General features: G+C 40.0%; 1 protein-coding gene across 1 annotated transcript; it reads right to left on the bottom strand.

Moving 5' to 3' along the window:
• Positions 1-682: 682 nt before the first annotated feature.
• LOC104521927 (DNA helicase MCM9) lies at positions 683-15,573 on the bottom strand. The gene is made up of 7 exons (XM_010164066.1): positions 15,522-15,573; positions 15,166-15,340; positions 13,094-13,296; positions 11,876-12,079; positions 10,120-10,202; positions 4,872-5,017; positions 683-2,249 (listed from the first exon to the last, which is right to left on the bottom strand). Exons 1-7 carry the CDS (start codon positions 15,571-15,573, stop codon positions 683-685), a joined length of 2,430 nt encoding a protein of 809 aa, XP_010162368.1.
• Positions 15,574-16,583: the final 1,010 nt, after the last annotated feature.

Below are 16,583 nucleotides of genomic sequence, written 5' to 3'. Positions count from 1 at the left end.
TGTTTTGATAAAATGACCCAGAATACAGACACAGATACCTGAACCAGTGTATTTAAAATTGCAAGTGAAAAAAATAAAACAACAGAAAAAAAAAAAGCTCTCCATCCATGTCTTCAACATCAGCAGTGTGACAAGGAGCACAGTAAGAAGGAGATGCAGCAAAACTGTCATGATACTGATAATACAGAAATACTTACCATAGCATGATGATAAATCACAATATTGCTAACTATGCAAAGACAAACAGCACATATAGATGAACAAAATATAATGACAGAGCTTTAGCATCATCATTTTTCTGAAGTGGCACAGTCATTTGGAAGGACAATCTGAGTTGTGTATAGTTCTAACCATTACATGAAATAAAGGACAACAGCCAGTTCAACCTGCTCTTCTGCAAGATTCACTATAATCTGGATATATGAACATAACCACACAAGTCTTCAGGTTGCATCAGGTCAATCAAAACAGTCAACTGAAGTAAGTAGTCTTGGGAAGAGCTTAGAAAACGAAAAGCCACATCAGGTCTGCAGTGTATGCAGTCCTTAGCTGATGTATATGGCCCTTAAAGAATGTATGTCTGGGGTGATTATTTTTAAATGCTTTGTAAAATATGGATTCACTTCATGGAAGGATGGAGATTAAGAAAACTGTATGTTAAGTAATTTGGAGGATGTGCATGTTATGTGATTGGATTTTTCCTAACCTCTTCATCCCAATCAAAATCTAATGTAGCATCATCTAGCTCTGCTATTGAGAAGAGAGGTTTCCGTGTGACCACACTGGCTTTAGTGGCACTTCCCAGTGCAAAACTCTTCCTTCTGCCAGGATTGCTCACAGGTACCTTCAGCAACGGGCTACGGCGCTCCTTGTTAGCGTCAGCCTTAGCGGTAGGTGAGGTTTCCAATTTTGACTCAGGACGTGATGCAAAGGAGAATGTCGACAGTTTGGCTAATGTGCTGGAGCTCACCTTCCCTGTGCTCGGGCCACCAAGCATCTCCTCTCCCTCCCTTTTCTTTGCAGTGGATGCAGATGGCAAGTCAGCAAAAATGACATCAGAGCACATTGCTGCACTTCCTCTGATCTCTTTCGCTGAGGCCTGACTCTGCTGCTCTTCTCTCCCTTTATTATCAATTGATTGTTTTTCCAAACTATTTTTTCCTAAGCTAGTCAGTGTCATCTTGGATTTCTCAGGGGGGCAGCATTCTTCTGACAGCTGCTCTCCCCGGACCTGCTCTCCAGGCCTAAAAATAGCTTCACTCTGAGAAACAGAAAATTCTTCATTTTTCTTCTCTGAAGAATGATCAAGTTTTGTCCTTGATCTGAAAGAAAACTTAGCTAGTTTAGCAGCTGGAGGACTTTCACCATCAAGGATTTCTGGCTCATGGGAACTCACTACCTTTGTTTCCTTCGCTATTTGACCTTTATTTCGTTTTCTTATAGAAATTGCTGTGGTTTTTGCTGCTACAGATATGCTGCTTTTTTCCTCCCCTAGCACAGAATCTGCCTCACTTGAAAGATCCAGCAGGCCAGAGGCAGGTAACACTGAAGGAAGGGCCTTTGCCTCGGGGTCCTGTGTACTTGTAAAGAATCCGCGTGATTTCTCCGTGTGCAGTCTCCGACAGCTTTTAGGAACCCGCTGCGTAATAACTGCATCCTGCACACTGGCATTTGGTGATGCTGGGCCTTGAATATTTGCTTCTGAAGAAAAACAGTTGTGTTCTTCAGCCCTTTTCCTGTTTATCTTGGAAACTTTGTCCTGTTCCAAAGGAGCATGTAGATTCACAGATGCTAGTGATCCTCTCATTCCATTTCCCTTCCTTGGTATTGAAGCACTTCTTTCTTCAGAACAGGATGTTTCAGACAGGGGTTGTGAAGCCGAGTTATTTGGAGATATCTTGGGCACCGGAGACTTTTTCTGAAAAGTTTCTTCAGCATCAGTGTTGCTCTCTTCCAGGCTATCAAACCATGCCAGGCTGCCATCATCACCTCTCTTACATTTAATCAAGTGGTTTTTGGTTTTGTTATTACCATGTGCCAGGTTGCACAGGGGTTCTAGATGTACGTCCCCTTCACAGTTGCCTTCAGGCAAGGAAGGCTGTGGCCTGGAGCTGTTCTCTTGTAGGTTTGAAGGTTCTGACAGAGATACTTGCTTTGAGTGCCCAAATGTATCCTTGTTCAAGCATATTGTAATAGTACTGGAACTTGTCTCTTCAGGCTGCAGCTGGCATGAATTCTCCTTTTGTAACCTATGGAATTAAAAAAAAAAAAATTAGTCATTTATTTTTCTTTTTTTTCTTTCTTTATTGCATTACTGATGCTTAATATGTATGAATGCTGAAAAGCTACAAATAATGTAGGTCACAAAAGTGCATTATTAAGTTTCACATAAAGCTCTGGAAGCTTGTGTTGCAGTCTGTGATCTTTCAGCATCTTCTACAGTGAGTGGCAGAATTTAGTGTCCCCAATACAAGACGGATGGATAGAGAAAGCAACCACCTGAACTTCACTTCCTTGGGAAACCAAACATAAAAGGAAACCCCAAACAAACACCTTTGCACTACTTACAGACATTGCTAGAGTCCCTCAGGGATTACATATTCTGCAAGAATATCTTCTAGAACAGGAACCTCATTAGATTTTATCTTAAGCAAGGCAAAGCCTCCGATGAGTTATCAGAATGGAAAATCCAGGTACCACTTGGAATAGCGGTTGCCGGTAGGTTTCTCTCACAATCACTATGGACTCAACATGTCAAAAGCTCCACATGATAGAGTGAAAGCATCTCAGATCACCTGTAAAACTTAATTATTGCTACCTGTGCCTATTAATATTCTTAGGGTCCTCCAAAAAAACACAGGTGGTAGAATGAGGGTTCCCTCCAATTTCAGTTTAGCTGATATTCTGTCTATTCTAGCTAAACATATAACTTCCAAGCATCCTACTTTTTGCTAAACAGTGATTCTAACCATGAGTGAAGAGCAGGCAGATTCCACCCAATGACCTGGATGTAGGGACAGAATCCGCCCTCAGCAGGTTTGCTGATGATACAAAGCTGGGAGGAGTGGCTGACACACCAGAAGGCTGTGCTGCCATCCAGCAAGACCTGGACAGGCTGGAGAGTTGGGCGGAAAGGAACCTGAGGAGGTTCAACAAGATCAAGTGCAGAGTCCTTCACCCGGAGAGGAATAACCGCCTGCACCAGTGCAGGTTGGGGGCTGACCCGCTGCAGAGGAGCTGAGTAAAAGGACCTGGGTGTGCTGGTGGGCAGCAGGCTGGCCATGAGCCAGCAGTGTGCCCTGTGGCCAGGAAGGCCAACGGTCTCCTGGGGTGCATTAAAAAGAGTGTGGCCAGCAGGTCGAGAGAGGTTCTCCTCCCCCTCTACTCTGCCCTGGTGAGGCCACATCTGGAGTACTGTGTCCAGTTCTGGGCTCCTCAGTTCAAGAGGGACAGGGACCTTCTGGAGAGAGTCTAGCGGAGGCCACAAAGACGATGAGGGGCCTGTTGACATGTATGTTTCAGAATCATTATTATTATTATTATTTAACAATACACTTAGTCTTAAAATTTTGATGTAAAGTAGCAGGAATTATCTGACTCATCAAGAAGGGCTGAAAGATAACTGCTTATTTTTTTGAAATATAGTTTATGAGGAATTCATGGCACAAGTCTAGTACAGCATAGGTTGTTTTAAAAAGGACATTCATTTAGTAATTTCTAAGCAGCTTAAGAGGGGGAAGAAGAAATAAGCTTATTTTGCAGCATAGAGGACTCAGTGGGATATTGGGAAAACCTTTATGAGCATTAGGAAGAAGCAATAATGGAACAGGCTACCCAATGGCAATGGAAATTCCTCTTCACTAGAAGGCCTTTGGAGCAGGTAACACAAGACTCTGTCAGAAAGGTCAAACACAGACCTGATGCTGTCTTTGTATTTGATCTCCTGTCCCATCCTACATTTCTATGATCCCTTAGGAGCACCTCTGTTTCAAAACTAGCTTTTGCCTGTCTGATGGACATATCCCACTCTCATATGCTTTTATTGCTTCTGTGGTTATATAAGATGTCCTTACTACGAGATACAAAATAAGTCTGAAAAATATATAAAGGGAAAAAGTGTATTTTCCCAGCTGTTCTTATTCCATTAGGTTTGATAACATTAATCTTTTATTTTCCTTTAACAATAAAAAAGTATGTGTTTCTTTAGAGCCTACTCTCATTTCAGAAAACAAATGTTATTTTTTTGTATTTTATTTCCTTCCAACCCTAGTGTTTCCCTCTCAGTGCCAGTATGTTAGAAGTTTTCTATTCATAACAGGAAATAGACTTCCCAAAGATTTTTGCAGCGAGCTGAAAACTAGAGAAAGGACAGTGAAAATTCCAGCGTGCAAAAAGAAAAATCACCCTAAAGAACAGAACTTTGATTCAGGTTTATATTTTCCATTAACAGAAAGGGAGGGATCCTGACAAGCCCAACACAAAAGAGGGCTTAACAAGTATGAAGCAGATCTGCTCTATTTTACCAAGCATGTAAAAAAAGGCTATATAAAATTATTTGCTCAGCTACAGAATCTGGTATTTTGACCCTAAGAAGCTCCTCTGAAATTCTATTCTGAGCATAGAATTGAGATATGAGTTGGGAACTGATTAAAATGTTCTCAAATTCTTTGTAAATTCCATAATCCAGAGGGAGAAATGATCTTGTGATGATCTGAGAGTGCTACTTTAAAACAATTTCCCTGCTTACCCGCATCCTCTAAAGAACAAGCCCTTCCTCAATGCCAGATTCTATTTTTAGACCCTCTCCAGATATTATTGTCCAACAACTCTTTTTCGCTACTGAATTATTTTGTTACTCTGCATGCTATAACCTGTCAAGTCTTTGTAGCTCTTTGTGCAGAAGATCTCGCAGCTCCAGTCGCTCCAATATGAGTTCGCACTGTGTCCGGTACTGCCCCATTGGGTTTTCTGGAAATGAGGTGTGTAAGGCGTTGATGCCTCCGAGAAGTGCACCCCCCTGTGTCCCCAAAGAGATATAAAAAAACCAAACAAGGAAAGTATCTTATTATTTGGCACCAAACTTAAACTGCAGAGACCATTTTATACAAAATTGTCCCTTAGATATTTTAAAGTTTACAGCAGCAAATATTTACTGAGTAACTGTAGTCACACAAATAACGCTAGCAAGTCTGCACACAGGCAAAGTGGCTCATACACATAAAGCAATGATATGATTGAGCCTGCAGTTTACTCGTAGTGGTGTATTTTTATTTACACAAAAAAGGGAAAGTCCACTTAAGGCCTGAGAACATCATGATGAAAAATGGAAATTAGGATTAAAGAGGTTTTCCAAATACCTTGTAAAAATTCTGCCCATGTGAACAACTTTCATAACTGAAGAAGGTCTGACTACTAAAAGTTTTCTCTTTCATTTCATTCCTAATTATTTAAATGGAAAGACCTGGGTATTAAGGTTTGTCAACACAGGGTAAATTGACTGGCAAAAATATTTCTGAATAGCTCTTTAGGAATAACTAACTATTCAGGAATAATTCCAGAGAGAAAGTGATTTTAATCTGGGACAATCTTTCTATGCCTTGTGGAAATGAAGTAGTTTTTATTTGAAACAGAGCATCTGTACAAAGTTATTTGTTCCACAACAAATAATCTAGAATAGCTCTCTAGTTAATTGCTCTTTGGAAAAAAAATCCCACACCACAATCCCTCTATTTTGCTGCAGATTAGCTGGCATTTACCACTCCTGTCTAATCTATAAAACTCAGTACAACTAATGAACAAGATGCTTATCAAGCACCATAAGAGCAACAGCAAAAGCCAATGGAGTCTCTAGAACCAGAATTTGCTACATATGGCATCACAGTGACCACACATTTCCACTTGTGGCAATTTCTGGTTCTTCCATTTTGGAATTTTAAAACTTTTGTATTAAAAAAAAATTACATTGAAAATACATCATTCTGGCAGCTAATTAAAGCCCTCTAAAACTACACAGTGCTAAAACTAAGGCTGTTCACAGAACCATTAATGCATCCTGTCGAAGTTACCACAAGGGGGTGGGTTTTCTTGCATGTCACTTCAGGAACATGATAGATCCGTTCCACAGAGAAGCATTAGCCTGCAGTCATGGGAAAGGCTGTTGCAGAACCTCTCTGCTGTATTTACTTCAAGGACAGGAAGGTTCATAGTTAATGAGGCAGGAAGTGCAGAAAGGAAAATCCAGTCTCTTGGTTAGGACAGCTAAAAGCAGCCACGGAGGACTAGATGCTCTGATGCGAAGTTCCATCCATTTGTGATTCAGAATGAGCCAGTCAGGAAAAGGTTTTGAAAAGCAATAAATCTGTGTTGTGGTGTGTACACAGAAGGAAACTGCAGTCAACAGGAAATATGCTCCAAAAGTGAGACTACTCTGAAACTGGGAGCCTAAGCATCTCTCATGAGGTATGTTCCAGTGGACATTTCCTTCTGGATTGTGCTCCAGATCACAGAACAGGAGTAACACCATCCCATCACTTCACAAGGGACTGCATGAAGATAAGAAAACTGGCATTTCTGAATACTCAAATACACTGGAGATGAATTCTACAGAAAAACACATTAAGAAATTGAGAATTCTACCTTTGGAACAGTAGGTAATAAACAAAACATTGAGCAAAACACTGACAAAGGCTAATTGCTTTCGGCTTGAGTCCTGTCAACCTGTGACTTAAGGATACAATGGAAAATATATCTTGAGATTTATGCTCAAGGGGTACAATTATCTCCTGCCTTCGCTGACTTTTTAGTGCTTTACTTGGCCATTACAATGAGCTTCTTTTAAATGTTTGTGTGTGTGTGTGTGTGCGTGTGTGTGAAATTCTAAGTGGGATGGGACGGAATTTAAGGTATCTGTGAAGTTTCATTCCTGTGCTGATGCTTATGTCTCTGAGATACCTGCCCCTCTGAGACTCAGCTATCATTCTGAGCAGAGGAAAATAGTCATTTGACAAATCCATATGCTGTTGAACTGAGGGCAGAGGATCTCAGACAGAGAGACAAAAAAGAAAGGGTCACAGGGAAAGTCAGCAAAAAGGAAGGGTGTAAAAGTGCCTAAGGATGGGAAGACAAAATGTAAAAAAGGGAGTAAAAGGAGAGGGATTGGAAAGGGAATAAAACAAGGATGAAAACATGACCAAGAGAAGGAGGAAGAGAGTGTTAACAAAGAGGAAATGAGGCAAAGAAAAGATCAAGCCAGGGGGATTAGAATATGCTCACAAAAACGTAGTAGGAAAGAGAAAAATAAGGGTGAATTAAGAGGATGAAACAAACAGAAAACTCCAATGAACTAGGCTGGTGATGAAAATGTGACAGTCCTCCTTCCCAGGATGACTCGCAAGAAATACTGACCTGAGAACTGTGAACTGTGATTTTATACAGGCAAGAATACGACTTTTTGTAGAAGCTGCAAAGAAAGCATTGAATACAGAGTTTGCTGAGCTGAAAGGTGGCAGCCAGTCCTTCAAGAATGACACTGGTACTTCCCCATTTATAACCTCATTTTACAGACTGACAACTAGGCAGGAATCATAGGATGTAGCTACACATAAAGTTGGGTTTTTTTCTAGAGAAGGAATCAATTTCTGAAAATAATTTTTTGCATGTTATTTCTGCATAACAATAAAGTAATCATGTAAGTAATAAATAACTTCCTTCAAAAAGAAACTGTTTTAGTGATTCAAGAGGAAAGTAAAATTTGGCCTTAAATAGTAGATCTCAAATTTGCAGATTCCTAGTAAAAATGAAGACATTTGCCCGACTTTATCATAAGAAGTGAAGAATGAGTGAGTATGATGAGCAAACCAACTACTCCCAGGTAGCCTTCCACAGTCATAAGTCATGCAAATTTCTCAGTGACTCTTATTAGACAGATGCTCGTTATGCAAACTGCAGCCCTTGAGGGCAGGGCTGCATACCTATGAAAAACTGACCTATAGTTAGAACAATTCTTTACATTTATTTGTGCTGATGAGGTAGAGAGATACACAGATGACAATACACATTCACTATTATTACACACATACATCACACTTTTTGATTTCTTATGAAAAAAAAATTGAGTATTTCAGATGTCTTATATCCAAAACCATATTGCCTTGAAACCACTGCCCCATCAAATTCCCATCTAGGTAATTACAAGTTTAATTACAGTTAATGAACACTTATGTGATATCTTCTGCTGGATACATTAGTACAGCTTCTTATTTTAACTTAGATGCAGTGCTGTCTGAAAAGCTGAGCTCTTCAAAACGGTGCAAGATGAACTGCAGCAGACAGTGCAATAATCTTTCGCTACTTAATAAGGTCAGGCCCTGTAGTATTTTTGAGACAAATTCCATTTGCAACACTGTGCAGCAGATTATCCGTGGCACAGACTGCAATTAGTCTCCCAAACCTCATTGAAAGAACAAGGGAGATCACAAGTGCCTACCTGCCATATGTGACTTTGTGCATCTATCCTGAAGAGCTTTATCTCCGAAAAAGGAGCGTATCTACTCCTGCAAAGGTCTTTAAGGTAATGGGTGATATATAAAATTGTTTTAATTTTAATATATTCATAGCAACCTATACAGAAATGCAGGAAATGCCATTTTGGATCAGACCAGCCATCTGTGCAGTGGAGCACACCATCTCTGACAGAGTCAAAACCAAATATTTCAGAGGTGCTAAAAGCCCCCGTGCATAAAACTTTGGATAATCTGCTTGTGGTAATTTTTTTCTACTCTAAAGCATGAAGATTTATTTCCCTTAAAAATCATAGAATCATAGAATGGTTAGGATTGGAAGGGACCTTAAAGATCATCTAGTTCCAACCCCCCTGCCATCAGCAGGGACACCTTCCACTAGACCAGGTTGCTCAAAGCTTCATCCAGCCTGGCCTTGAACACTTCCAGGGAGGGGGCATCCACAGTTCCTTGGGCAACCTGTTCCAGTGTCTGACCACCCTCACAGTGAAAAACTTCTTCCTAATATCTAATCTAAACCTGCCCTCTTTCAGCTTAAACCCATTTCCCCTTGTTTTGTCATTAACTGCCCTTATGAAAAGTCCCTCCCCAGCTTTCTTGTAGCCCCTTCAGGTACTGGAAGGCCGCTATAAGATCTCTCTCTTTTCCAGGCTGAACAGTCCCAACTCTCTCAGCCTGTCCTCATAGGAGAGGTGCTCCAGCCCTCGGATCATCCTGGTGGCCTCCTCTGGACTTGCTCTAACTGGTCCATGTCTTTCTTATGTTGGGGGCTCCAGAACTGGACGCAGTAAAATATTCTATCCAAAGTAATAGTGCCTATATTATTTTCCACATTTACATTAAAAATTCTCTACCAGATTCACATTCCTTTTATTAATTCTAAATGTGCTGATATTTCTTCAAATTCAACATCCTAATAGTGCTACAGTAAACTAAAATCTAGCCTTCCCCATTTTCTCAATATCTCTTTATGTAGAAATATTACACAAATTCACGTGGTAATTGGAACGCACAATTTTCAGTGTGTGGCAACAGAAGTTTTGAACTTTTAAAGTTTCTCAGAGTAAAATGAATCTTCTAAAAGTTCTGAGTTTTAGTACAACCACCAACATAGTTTAAAATTATCTAAAGGCAAAATAAAGCATAGGTCTTGGCAACTGTTGGAAACTTCCTCCAAAAAGAGACTATTTGGTTCTCTTACACCTAGTTAATGAGTGACAAAATAACATCATGGAAGAAAAACCAATCAAAGGCTATTAAACACAGTGATATAGACACAATTTCTGGCTCAAAAGGTCTTTAAAATGTAGATTACCAAAAGTCAGTAGTATGCCAAAACTTCACTTAGACTACAAAGTATATAAAAAAACGATACCAGGCCTCTATCACCAATCCATATTTTTCAGTATAATCTCTGCTTAAGGATTTTAACAATCAAAATGGACTAAAAAAGACTTATCAAAGTCTCTGATAACCTGCTTTCTGTGACTCCATGAAACCCCCTCCAAAGGGATGAAGGGAGCTGGCATATATCTACATGACAAACTGAATCCCTTAAACGTGGCATCGCAGCAATGGCAGTGTCTGCAAGAAACCTTACCTGCATAGAAGATTCCATCACTGATACCACAGTTACAGCATCTTCCAAAGTCACCGTATCCCTAAACATCAACCGGGCATGAGCTATCAAAAGTAAATGAGCATGGAAAGCAGGTGTTACAAAAGTCAAAAAGCAATTATTTTTGTATGAGAAGGGACAGGTTATTTCTTCAAATTTCTTCAGCTCTTCCAACACTTGTATATAATGTGGAAGGCCAGATTTTAAACATTAATATAATCCTTTTGATGTTAATGTCAATTTCAACAGGAACTGGAAGGCTTAATTTTACTAGTAAAGAATGTAGTGTGACTTCCAGATTACAGTTACAGTGACAGTTCGAACAAAGATGATGAAAATGCTGGAGTTAAAAAATGTAAAGTGCTGGATATCACAACAAAGGCAGTGAAACATCCCCATCTATATAGGTACGTGTCATCATCATAAAGTAAAAAATTCAGTCTAATTCTCACCACAGGTCAGGAAAGATTTGATTTCCTCTAACTGGTCTGTGTCACACATTTAGTTATCATTTAAAATGCTTTTCTCTACCATAGCTTTATTTTCTCTTCCTTCCCTTTCTTAAGTCAGCAAAACAAAACTGATTTTTTGTAAACTGATATAATGAAAATAATTTCTCACATGAAGCTCTCCTCCTCATTGGCCACAGAAACACACACAGTTCTGATTCAGCAAGAGAAATGCAGGTTAATTAATACCATGTATATAATACTTCGAAAGAACAAAATGCCACTAAATGCCCCAATCATGTCAATGCATAAGAATGGAAGAAACACTGAATGTGAAAATAACATGTGAATCCCTAAAAGTTAGGAATGTCTTTCACTTAAATAATTATTCCCCAAAAATGGAGAACAAAACATAAACATCTGATGCAGGAAGCACTACAATGCTGACTGGCATATAAAAGTACAAAGATGATTTATGATTTTTATACAAAAATACAGCACATTCTTTTAAACTGATTCTGAAAATACGTAATATGCCATTTTACAAAATAAAATCATGTCAAGACAGAGACCTACTGCTTCTTTTGATTTTGTTCTACTAAATGAAATATGTTTTGAACTCAAGAGTTGGAAATGTTGAAGTCCTATTGCAAAATACAAACTTGATTTGATAGTTAAGGAAATAAAACATGTTATTTTTGATGTTATATTAACTTTAGGATAGAAGCAAATACTTGACACCTTTCCTGAGGCTGAGTAGGATGGCAACCCAGGACTTTATTGCTTAAAAGTAAATCCTGAGATTGTTTTTCATAAATCATAGAATCATAGAATGGTTTGGGTTGGAAGGGACCTTAAAGATCATCTAGTTCCAACCCCCCTGCCATCAGCAGGGACACCTTCCACTAGACCAGGTTGCTCAAAGCCTCATCCAGCCCAGCCTTGAACACATCACTCCTAAGATTTTTAGAATAAAGACACATCACTTCTGAGATTTTTATCACTAATGTGATTTCTTCCAGTGGCTTTAGTTTTTATTAGGGGTGTGAGAATGGCATAATTCAAACTGATTTTGATAATCTAAATGTAACACCCTTTCCCACATTCAACACCTCCAAGCCCAAGTCTCTTTAGATTAGAAAGATAAAACAATATAAGAATCGCCGATCCCCAACTCTGTGCAAAAGCTGCTGCTCTGCTTACTGGCTATAAGCTATAATTACACTCCTGATCTATTCATTTTTCAAAGGTTAATTGTTAGCCTAAAAATAAAGTTGTGAAGGCCTCACCTTCTGCGAGGCGTATCAAACTCTCCAACAGGCGGATGGTAGTTCGGGCGGCGTTTCTGCAGTCGCTCTGACGCTGCATTTGATAGTAGCGTACGAGGATCAGGTTGCTCTCCTCAGACAATTTTGGCTGTATACTTTTTATAAGGCAGAAGTAGGTTTTCATCTTCTCCATGCTCCAGAGCTTTTCTGATTTGCTTGGGCAACCTGTGTGACAACTGCCTAGTCAGTAATTCTGCAACAACAAGCATCAAGCTTTTTCCTAAGAATTCCCGTTAAATAGGCAGATGACTATAAAACACACATGACTGTATTTTGGGGGCGCACGGGGTTGTCTGTACACTGCTCCTCAAGGACCTGGTCAAATTCCAGTGCGGAATTTTACACACCATCCAATCTCTCCCCTGTTAAAATCCACAGTAAAGCGTCCAGTAATTTCAGCAGAACTGCTGTCAGACTCCCTGCCCACCAGATGGTACAGCCAGTACTAACTGCTCTTGTATTCCTTAAAATGTAAAATGCTACATGAGTGTGAGTATGCCCTCTGGCTGTTGTACCTGCTTTGTAGGAGCTAAAATCTACCTGCCTTATTCTGACCATTTTTTGCAGGGAAACATTTTGGGAAGGAAAGGAAGCTAGCTGAAGAAGTCTCCTCTAACCACTTCTTCCCTAATGGGGATCAAAGTAATGTTCCTGAAGTAGATGGAGAAGGGGCTGGTTAAAATCGAATCACACTGCCTTCCCTAATTCCAGAGCACAGAGCTCCACGTAGGGAACACACTGTTTATTCTTTGAGCCCTGCAGCACATGCAGCTCAGATTTGTTCTGTCTGAATTAAGCTCCCCATCACCAGCACGTACACTTGCACAGTGTGTAGGATCTGCGTATCAAGCAATGATGTAAAGGTGCAAGAAGTAAACTATCCACTTACTGAGCACTCTGGGACGAATCTCTTGTAAATGATCATAGAGTAAAAGCACAGTGTTCTCAGCTCACTCCTACTAATTAATTAGTGATCTCTATCTTATTCCTACTTGAAAAACAAACATGCTGCAGGAAACTACCATAGCAAAAACGTAAACACTGATTAACATGGAAGACTAGAGAATAACAAACTAAACTGAAGGGTGGGGAAATGAAAAAAAAAAACACAAAACAAAACAAAAAAACAAACCCAATAAACAAAAAATCCACCTTATAATTTTAAATGACTACTCTTACCTTTATTTTGCAAGATGAAGGATGAAATGATGCGGTCCCATTCTTCGTTCTTTGTGTCTAACAAGACTAAGACCAGGTCAAATCTGCTCAACAGGGGACTGCCAAGGGCTATGTTGACAGAGACAGACTCATGAGGATCATAATGGCCTTTCGGGTTTGTTGCTGCCAGGATAGTTGTCCTTGTATTAAGCTTGCACACCAAGCTAGAGAAAAGTATGGTGAACATTATGGTTGAATGAAATTGGGTAGGGGAAATTATTCCAAAGTATTAAAAATTATCACAGTTTTAAATTATGTTATGTTAAAAAGAGCACATCTTATCTTATGAAAGACCACAGGAGCTAAACAATATATACAATTATTTTATTAATATATATTACATATGCAGCATTTCTCAGTCTGAGAACAGCAAATAGACAGAAGATGGTGACCTGGATACCAGCAGTAACTAAACAATATTGTCATGAGTAATCTCTATATAAAGCTAGGTCCTTAGATGGTGAAAACCAACATAAATTTTCAGAAATAAATATTACTTTGCTGATTTTGTTGGGTTTTTTTTTTGGGGGGGGGGGGTTACAATGGAAAGTAACATTTTAGCCTAATTCACATTTTAAGGAAGCAAAATAAAAGGTAACATAAACATATGGTTTATTTATGTTAGGAATACGAACCCATCCAAACTATGATGGCAGCCAATCAACTGTTTCTCGAGGAAAATAGCCATTTTCCTCTCCTAACCATGGTATCCTGGCGTGTGTTTTTAGACGTGGAGAGAGATTATTTTTATTCTAGTAGCCCAAATGTAATCCTTTCGGTTCAGGCAGCAGCAGAAGTATTCTAACTCGGGTTTGTCACTGAGCTATTTCTAGTCAGCTCCTGAGTAACTGCTGCCTCATATTCAAAGTTCTTCTGTAACTGAGAGGAATGACCACAGATTTTCTATTAGCTTATACCCAGTGGGGAAAAAAACCTCATATGTCATGCACCAGAATAAGACCTCAAATTAACAAAGTCCTTAACTTATCTGTGCTAAGTTACTACTCAAAAATTCCTCATGATATGTAGTTCCTAAAAGTGAGCAACTGAGGTTATATGTGCAAGTTAGCAAACTGTATTTTGGGATCTACAAAACCCAAACAACTGCAACAAGGAACCTGGCTAAAATATGTCACTATCTTACTAAGTAGATATGACCATGCTGATTCCAAGTCTTTGTCCCCAGCTGCATTGCTGGCAAAGGCTAGAAATCTCCCAGGTAGAGCGACATTACTTGTCCACTGTCCACCAAAGAGGCTGAAGAGAGCCTTCAGTGGAGACGCTCAGAATAAAGAAGGGACATGATCAGTTGGAGGAGACAAGATGTGACTGGAGCAAGAGGTGAGTTGAAGGCGACAAGGAGGAATGTGGAATGGGCGACGCTTTTTGAGCAGCAGAGATTTCAGTAATACCAGCCAGGAAACGATCTGGGCCTGGAAAAGAGCTGCATGAAACTGACAGAATGAGAGATGAGCTCAAAGATCAAAGTGGTAGGGGGTGGAAATAGCAGAGTTGAGCACACACTACTTAGAAACTGCTTCCTTTCAGTTCCTCACTTTCTTTTTCAATTTATCCCATTCCCAACATATAAAATTCAGCAGCTTGGAAATCTCTTGATCTTCTTTTGTTGCCATGCAGTATTACTGGAGAAATTAAGTAAGTCCTGCTTTCTGACTTTCAATCAAGTTCCTCATTTCACATATGATTATTATGACCACCCACAGCACAAGGCAAGAAAAAGAACACCAAGTCTTCTTAGGAAAGTGCCCTGGCCTACAGCGGTAGACAAAACCCAACAGTGAGGAGGGTATGTATTTACTGTGATCGCTTGCAACCTCTGGTCCAGTGCACTGTCCTTTGAAATGTTGAGTCATCTAGTTTAAGAACACTGCTGAGAACAAAACTATTAAGCACAAAAAAGAAAACAGATATTTTATATTATATTTAACCAGCATGACAAACCTCCCTCCGAGTTGTAAGTACAAGAGGAACGTCTTATGTTGTTTTATCACGTATGTTAACATGACACTTACCCTGCTTTTGCAACACTGATGGTTTGTTGTTCCATTGCTTCATGGATACTGGTTCTGTCATGTTCTTTGATACTATTGAACTCGTCAATGCAACAAAGGCCTCCATCTGCAAGCACCAGTGCTCCAGCCTCTAAGTTCCACTCCCCAAAGTCCTTCACAGCAGTCACTGTCAAACCTAAAGAACCAATTTCTTCAGTCAGCCTTTTCCTTAAAATGCAGGAGTGCACCCGAGTGAAAGAAAGGGACCCGGCACGCTGGCTTGTGCCAGGGACAGAAGGCAAAACAGCAGGTTAGCTCCACCAGGTACCTCTACCATCTAACTCACTTTACACCTACAGGTAAGAAATCCCACTCACATTTGGCAGGTTTAGCCTGGATCTGTGGAGCAGGTTCTGTTAAGCTTCCCATAGTCGACAGTGATGTGTTTTCGGACTTTGTCAATTGAACAACAGACATTAGGGTAAGAAGACCTGGAGCACCTCTCCTGTGAGGACAGGCTGAGAGAGTTGGGGCTGTTCAGCCTGGAAAAGAGAAGGCTCCGGGGAGATCTCATAGCGGCCTTCCAATACCTGAAGGGGGCCTACAAGAAAGCTGGGGAAGGACTTTTCATAAGGGCAGTTAATGACAAAACAAAGGGAAATGGGTTTAAGCTGAAAGAGGGTAGGTTTAGATTAGATATTAGGAAGAAATTCTTCACTGTGAGGGTGGTCAGACACTGGAACAGGTTGCCCAGAGAAGTTGTGGATGCCCCCTCCCTGGAAGTGTTCAAGGCCAGGCTGGATGAGGCTTTGAGCAACCTGGTCTAGTGGAAGGTGTCCCTGCTGATGGCAGGGGGGGTGGAACTAGATGATCTTTAAGGTCCCTTCCAACCCAAACCATTCTATGATTCTAAGACTAATCTGTCAGATCAAACTGAAAATTATGGCAAATGCAAAGATCGCAAAATTATGGAATGGACCAATTCAGCACCACACCCCCACACCATCAACTACTGAAACAAATATTTTGGAGCTGCCAAACAAAGTTTGGAAAAAAGACATTATTTCTAGTGTGTTTTAACTCCCAGCTCCAAGTGGAGACAAACTGTCACTTTAAACTAAGGCAATTAAATTTTTTTAATGAGATTTTGGGTTACGCTAAGCATTAAGCAAAAATTGAAATCCAAAGATGCCCAAGGATGAAATGGAGGGGTGGGGAGAAGTTCCCAGCAAGGATCAGTAAATCTACATATGATACAACACCAGGAACATGGCAGATCAGAGACTCTGCAATATTGTGAAATCAGCCACTAATTATCAAGTATGTACAGCTCCTTTCAAACTTTCTATTCCCTACTCCCCAGCTTCTTCTCTATCTTTAGCCCTCCTTCTTCACTCCAGAGCTCAGCTCAAAATATCCTAGTAGTTGACAAGCTGCAA

The sequence above is a fragment of the Antrostomus carolinensis genome, unplaced genomic scaffold (genome assembly GCF_000700745.2).
Source record: "Antrostomus carolinensis isolate BGI_N321 unplaced genomic scaffold, ASM70074v2 scaffold17503, whole genome shotgun sequence".
NCBI lineage: Eukaryota > Metazoa > Chordata > Aves > Caprimulgiformes > Caprimulgidae > Antrostomus > Antrostomus carolinensis.
Note: the sequence above shows the minus strand (reverse complement) of the source record. Positions and strands in the feature narration are given on the sequence as shown.